General features: G+C 42.7%; 1 protein-coding gene across 1 annotated transcript; it reads left to right on the top strand.

The window, feature by feature from the left end:
• The first annotated feature begins 897 nt into the window (after positions 1–897).
• Positions 898–5,519, top strand: LOC138930985 (zinc finger X-linked protein ZXDB-like). The gene has a single exon (XM_070291537.1). It carries the CDS (start codon positions 975–977, stop codon positions 3,414–3,416), a length of 2,442 nt encoding a protein of 813 aa, XP_070147638.1. The 5' UTR covers positions 898–974; the 3' UTR covers positions 3,417–5,519.
• The last annotated feature ends 2,128 nt before the right edge of the window (positions 5,520–7,647 follow it).

A 7,647-nucleotide genomic window follows, 5' to 3' on the forward strand; every position in this document is an offset into this window, starting at 1 on the left:
AAGGCATCTGTGCCTTTTTCTCAGGAGAGTCCACTACAGTAACTTAGGGTTTAACCTTATCACATTTCACCAGTACTGCTGTCCAGAGACCTCCACGTACAGGAGAATCTAGAGTAAGCTGAGGAGTATCCTCATCATGCTGTGAGATTGGACATGAAATTTACCGTGGTGTACCCCAAGATAGAAGAGCGAAGAGTTGGTTTAGGTTGTGCACCTTATAGGGAGAACCCAGGAGTAGGTTGGGTCTTCCAGATTTCAATATTAACTACTTCATCCTCCAGGCCTTGCATTGCTAGGCTCAACAGTGCTAATCTGCTTTGACCCTACCTCTTACTCATTATAGTCTCTGCACCAGCAGGACGAAAAATTTAACTATGGGACAAATTTTCCTGAGGACATTGCTCAAGACAGTTCTGAATATGGAAGTCTCCAGGAAAAATTTTTAGAAGACATCCTCTTCCATAGTGTATTCTCTCAGGAATTTTCTGTCACCTATCAATCCAGCCATCCAATACACAGTGTTTAACACATGGTAAGTGCTAACTGCCATGCTTAGCACTGGGAGGGACTGAGGTGTATGTGTTTATTTTGGTACATACCGTGAGGTTCTGGTTTATGTTGCCATTTAGTAGATAGATACATAAGGTATTCATTTCAGCATTTTTCACTGAAGTGAACTGCCATTTCCCTTGTATCTCTGAAAACCTCCTTGATTTCCTACTAATATTAACAGAGGAACTTATTTATGTATACAAGGCTCTGCCCCTGGGCGTTTTATTCTGTTCTAGAGACCCTGTACAAGAATATTTAAATCACGGTGGCGTTAAACACGTTTTAATATCTGATAGGGCCAGTTTCTGCGCAGTGCACATTTTTTTTTTTTCTCTTTCAGGAACGTGTTCGGGCCGGCGGGAGGGGGCGGGGTCGCGCCTCCTCCGCGGCTCTGGTTCCAGTGGAGCTTCACCGACGCAGAGATGGAAATCCCGAGGCTGCTCCCGGCTCGCGGGATACGACAAAGCGGCGGGGCTGGCAGCCCCGAGGGCGGCGGCCGGATCCGCGGAGGTCCTGACCTGCGGGCCGGTCAGGCCCCGGCGCGCCGCCTGCTGCTGCTCCGTGGCCCTCAAGATGGCGGGCCCGGGCGGCGGCGTGAGGAGGCCAGCGCGGCTTCTTCGTGCCCAGGCCCGGGCCTGAGCCCGTTGGCGCTGAGGCCGGATCACGCTAGCGGCTGTGGCAGCGGCGGCGGGAGCGGCGGCGATGACTTCTTCCTGGTGCTGCTGGACCCGGTGGGTGGAGACGTAGATACCGCGGGCGCTGGCCAGGCCACAGGGCCCGTGTGGAGGGAGGAGGCCGGGCTGGGCCCAAGGCTCCCGGGGGGCGAAAGCGGCGCGAACCCCGAGGGCCGCCCTGCGCTGGGCCCCAGCTGTCTTTCGGCTATCCCCGCCCCAGTCCCGGCCTTGGCCCCGATCCCCGCTCCAGGCCTGGGCCCTGCCACGGCCTTCGCAGGCACTGTCACCATTCACAACCAAAACCTACTGTTGAGCTTGGAGAACGGCGTCCTCACTCTAGCCACGCCCCCACCGCCCGCCTGGGCGCCTGGGGTCGCCCCTGCCCCGCAGCCCAGGGGTCTGATCGCCCCACAAGCTGGGATCCCTCACGCCGCGCAGCCTGGAGACTGTCCCGAGCTGCCGCCTGACCTCCTGCTGGCAGAGCGGGCAGAACCTGCGCCTGCCCCAGCGCCCAAGGAGGAGGCAGAGGGCCCCGCGGCTGTTGAGAGCCCCCGCGGGCCGCCAGGCCCGGGCCAGGGCGTGTTGCTGTACCTGTGTCCTGAGGTGCAGTGCGGACAAACCTTCGCCAAGAAGCACCAGCTGAAGGTGCACCTGCTGACACACAGCAGCAGCCAGGGCCAGCGGCCCTTCAAGTGCCCCCTGGGTGGTTGCGGGTGGACCTTCACCACCTCCTACAAGCTCAAGAGGCATCTGCAGTCACACGACAAACTGAGGCCCTTTGGCTGCCCAGCAGAGGGCTGTGGCAAGAGCTTCACCACCGTGTATAACCTCAAAGCACACATGAAGGGCCATGAGCAGGAGAACTCATTCAAATGTGAGGTGTGTGAGGAGACCTTCCCCACGCAGGCCAAACTCAGCGCCCACCAGCGCAGTCACTTCGAGCCTGAGAGGCCCTACAAGTGTGCGTTTTCCGGCTGCAAGAAGACATTTATCACAGTGAGTGCCCTGTTTTCCCATAACCGCGCCCACTTCAGGGAACAGGAACTCTTTTCCTGTTCCTTTCCTGGCTGCAGTAAACAGTATGACAAGGCTTGTAGGCTGAAAATTCACCTTCGGAGCCACACTGGTGAGAGACCATTCCTTTGTGACTTTGAGGGCTGTGGCTGGAACTTCACTAGCATGTCCAAACTCCTAAGGCACAAACGGAAGCACGACGACGACCGGAGGTTCATGTGCCCGGTGGAAGGGTGTGGGAAATCTTTCACAAGGGCTGAACATCTGAAAGGCCACAGCATAACCCACCTGGGCACGAAGCCTTTTGTGTGCCCAGTGGAAGGTTGCTGTGCCAGGTTCTCTGCTCGCAGTAGTCTCTACATTCACTCCAAGAAACACTTGCAGGATGTGGACGCTTGGAAAAGCCGATGCCCAGTCGCCACTTGTAATAAACTCTTCACATCCAAGCACAGCATGAAGACCCACATGGCCAAAAGGCACAACCTGCGCCAGGATCTCTTAGCTCAGCTGGAAGCTGCAAATTCTCTTACACCCAGCAGTGAACTTACCAGCCAGGGGCAGAGTGACCTCAGTGATGCTGAGCTTGTGTCTCTCTTGTCTGATGTGCCTGGTAATAGTTCTGCTGCAGTACTGGACACGGCATTGGTGAACTCTGGCATCTTGACTATTGATGTGGCTTCTGTGAACTCCACTCTGGCAGGAAACCTCCCTGCTAATAATAATAATTCCTTAGGGCAGGCAGTGGACCCTCAGGCCTTGATGGCCACCAGTGACCTTCCTCAAAGTTTGGATACCTCACTCTTCTTTGGAACGACAGCAGCAGGTTTTCAGCAGGGTCCCTTAGATATGGATGATGTCTCAAGTCTAAGTGCGGGGCCGTTGGCATCTCTGAGCTCTTTGGCTGTCAAAAACTCGAGTCAAGAGCCCCAGGCTTTGATCCCTAGCAGTAAGCTAACAGTAGACACAGATGCTCTGACTCCTTCAAGCACCCTTTGTGAAAACAGTGTCTCAGAACTACTGCCACCAACCAAAACGGAATGGAATGTACATCCTGACTCTGACTTCTTTGCACAGGAGGAAGAAACCCAGTTTGGATTCTCCAACCCAGCAGGAAACCATGGGTCTCAGAAAGAAACAGATCTTATCACAGTGACTGGCAGCTCATTTTTGGTATGAACTAAATTCTGTTCATTCCTGCCACATGGCTTACTTTTATTGATGACACTCAGTTTTGGGAATATTCTGGACTGAATGCTTAAATACAGTCATTTCTTGTAGGTCTGAAGGAAAACAGAGCCCTGGGCTGCAAGTTTGGAGATTTAAATCCTGATCTTGAGTCTGGAACTTGCGGGTTGTGTGACCTTGAACAAGTCACTTATCCTATCTGAGCCTTAATTTCCTTATTTATAAGATGAGGTGGTTTGAATAGATTGTTCATGTGGTCATTTTAGCTCTATTTTCTTGAGTTTGTGCTCTTTCTTGAAAATTGTAGGACCTTTTACAATGATTAACAATTGCATACGCTGCTAATGTAAGGAAAAGTGCACTGAGAGTTAATGACCTGAATACATAGAACTGGTGTTTAACTTTAAAATTGTAGTGGAAACTTTTTGCAGTGCCAAAATCTGTAAAATCTAGTGGTAGTGCTTAAAAAAGAAAGCTGAAAGTCTCGGTTAGCTCTTTTTACATTTTTATCTTTCTAGCCTCTTTTTTTTTTCTTTTTTTTTTTTTTTGATGGAAGGCTGTGTTGGCGAAAGTGCCAAGTGTTTGATATGACTCAGAGTCAGAAATATTGACTTTGTGGTGTTGAAAAAGTGGCCTTAAATAAGTCATTTTCTCTTACTAACCCTATTTCCCTAGGTGTCATGACTTCATTGTAATTTACACATACCTGATGCATTGTAGTCTTCCTTTTCTATTCTATTAGTTAGGTTTGGAGGGAAAATGTCTTGTACTTTGGCATGCTTTAGTGAAATATTATGACCTTTTCTGCCCTCTCATTCCCTTCTTCAAAGAGAAACAATTTGCATAATTTAACATCATGCTTGTGCAGGCAATAATGCTTGATGCAGGTTAACAAACAGAAAAGGGAATCTCTGTCTCCTACAGATTAAGGAATTTTTACCACACAGTTCTGTGACTTTGCCAACCTGTTCATTAGACCAGGACAGTGTCTTTGCTCTGCCTTCAAAGCTGTCTTGTAGAGTGATGGGAAAGCCTGTGGTGCCAAGAAAATCTGGAAATGGACCAGAGTAAGATTTTCTTCCCTCTGTGCTCCAGAGAGTTCATTGTTTGCCTTCTTCCAGAGTTGGAATGAGAGATTTACTTTGCATTTTGAGTAAATATTATCTGTCTTATCTGAACATAGAATTTTATAGTTTATGTAGCACTTTCACAACTGTTATATTTGATTCTCACAATATTTTGAGATAATTGTGGTAAAGTTGCAACTATAAGTCATATTAATATTTACTTAACTCATGTCTGTGTTTGTGTGTGTGTGTGTGCATGTGTGTGTATGTATGTATGCACATCAACTTTCATTCTACTCTTCAGAGTTTCATGGTAACTTTTGTTTATAACCACTTGTTCTGTTCCATCGTAATTGATGTCTGTTATCTTCTGCCAGCTCTACTCCCTCTCTATTCTCTCATATGTGCATTACATTCCTTGCCATGATCTCTGTTTTTTTGAATTAGGTAAGTTTTTTTCATGGTCACCATCTCTTAACCATTCAGGACATGGCCCATTTTTCAGTCCCAGTATTTACTGCAAGTCTGAATTAAGAAATTATTTTCTGGAATTAGAGGTCAGAGTGTTTGTATATGAATCAAATAATAATGGGCATATTTTATGTAAGGTTTTAGTGAGACATGTAGTTTTTTATTTTTCTAATTTTTTACTATGTAATTCTGCTAGCAAACACTATTGCTCTGAAGCATTCTAATCCAGTACTGTTTGTATGTATGTTTGTCGATAACAATTATTGTAGCACTTTGGCAGTGCACTTTATAATTTGCCATCTTGAAATGCATCTGTGCTGTCTAATTTTTAAATTGGTTGTACTCATTCCGTGAAAAAGCAAAAAGTATACATCAATTTGTAATCCAAAGAAATGGTCAGAGTGTAATTGTTTTTAACCGTTTAACAGTTCTCCCTCAGCACTTTCAAAAAATTTAAGCCCATTTTAGAAATGTGTTGTCATCACTTAAGTCCAAGAGGAAGGTCTTAAGCATCTGTTAATATATATAACCATAAAGATATTTTAAAATCCTGTCATTTTGTTTCTTTTATCCCTCATTAAAAATGATCTTAAAATATGCTTTTGTTATATTCTGTTGCATTGTCAAAGGACAGGCTCTATTTTTCTTGAAGATAAAAATCTTGTATTTATGGGCCTACATGGTTTCTTTCAGTCAATTTGTTGAAAAGATTTCTCAATCAATACCTTTTTTCCAAACTGACGGTGAAAATAGCATGAAACTATAGTCAGAAGTACCACTACAAGCATAATGGTTATATTTTTGTTAGTGTTGGCATAAATTTGCCATTCAGAAGAAAACAGTGGGGTATGATTTAATATTATCTCATTTGTTTTTTGTGCTTTTTCAGTCTTTGATTTATTAAAATTTTGTCAATTGAAATCCTGGCAGGGTGATCACCATGAGTTGAAATACTTTTATCTTGACATTTTTACCTTGATCTCACTATAATATTACATAATTGAAAGGCTTGAGTAATAGAAGTGAAACTTGATAGAATATAAGGGTCATTTTTCTCTGGATCAAATACTTCATATTCCTATCCAGGAAAAATAGAAGGGTATTTATGACTATTCCTTGATTCCAGATAAAGCATTGATTAATTCCCTGTTTGTGAATATCCATAATCCCTTTGTAATTACTGATATCAAACAGATCCACTTGATGATTTGGTAATAAAACCTAATTTGGTTGCAGCTAACTCAAACTATTGATAACAGTGATGACTGAAATATAAGACTGAGCTGAAATTTATGTAATTCATGGTTCTGAACTAAAGATTTGCTTAATAATTTTTTAGAAAGTGAAATATGTTATGAATATTTAGAAAACAGGTTATCAAGCACTTTGGCAGAACACAACTATATATTAAAAGCAAAACACTTATTACAAATGAATTTTTTATATTTTTCAAATCTAAGTTGATTTGGTAACATTATAAGCTTATTGTATATTTCATGCTAATTTATTGCCTATATACAAAATACAAGATAGAAAAGTACTAGAGATTCAGATAAGAGGAATAAAATGTGAGCTACTTCTTAATTTTGGAGAGGAAATGCAAATTTACATTAAATATTTCACATCAAACCAATATCAGCAAGTGTGTTTTCAGACATTAAATTAATGGCTTGGAGGAAAGGAGGAGCAATAGCTATGCTTTAATGTATGGTTAGATTTAATTACATAGATAAGAAAATAGATAAATTCCAGTCAGGAAAAAAAAGCACAAGAAAAGAATTTGAAATGCGATTGGCCACAAAACACTTGGAAAGACAACTAGCTCAAATGCAGGATGCATGTTTGATAAGTGGTAGGTCTTAGGATTAGACTGCAAATATGGAACCAATCTCTGAAGAACTATGGAAACGAGTCACACTGGATAGGACTTATTCTGGATATGTTTAAGAGTCAGTGAAAATATTAATATTTAAGAAGAGAAGTTAAATGATGAATATATAGAAAGTTTAATATAGTAGACATGTACAATGTGAATTTGGTTAGGGGAAATAGGAAAATCATTTAGTACGTTACTGTAATAATTTCAGGATTCTGTGATGAAGGCTTGGATTGGGGTTGTGGCAGAAAAGGACAGATTGGAGATGTTTCTAAATTGGAGAGACATATTACTTGGTGGCTCACTGAATATATGAGACATCTAGGAGAGAACAGAAGATCAGAAATGATGCTTTAAGGATTTTTTTTGAAAACTAAAACTTACATTTCATTAACATAAACAAAACGTTGGGTATTGACTGTTTTCAGAAATATATACTGAAAGAAAATTAATTTAGGGCATGTTTAATTCATTGAGAAGTGAAGAATCAGTTAAACCCTGAATGAACTATACATATTGTGAGTTATACACACTATTATACAGGGGCTATTTCATATCTCTTGGCTCCTTCATATAGTCTCAGATTTATATTCAATGTCTGTACATTGGTTTGCCTTTGAGTATTAATATCTGCAGTCATCTTCAACTTCATATAACACCCTCCCACAATACTCTGCATCAAAATGTGCTATGTTACCTTGTCTGACAATTTTTTCTTACAATTCTCTTCCCTACAATGGATATTCAACAGATGTTTTATGTAGTACTTAGTAATATAATAAATCACTTCTCCAGAATTGAGAGGTGC

Source organism: Ovis canadensis, chromosome X (genome assembly GCF_042477335.2).
Source record: "Ovis canadensis isolate MfBH-ARS-UI-01 breed Bighorn chromosome X, ARS-UI_OviCan_v2, whole genome shotgun sequence".
NCBI classification, from domain to species: domain Eukaryota; kingdom Metazoa; phylum Chordata; class Mammalia; order Artiodactyla; family Bovidae; genus Ovis; species Ovis canadensis.

What these genes read in the sequence shown, in the direction of transcription:
- LOC138930985 (XM_070291537.1), top strand. Translation starts at nt 975, where the DNA reads ATGGAAATCCCGAGGCTGCTCCCGGCTCGCGGGATACGACAAAGCGGC.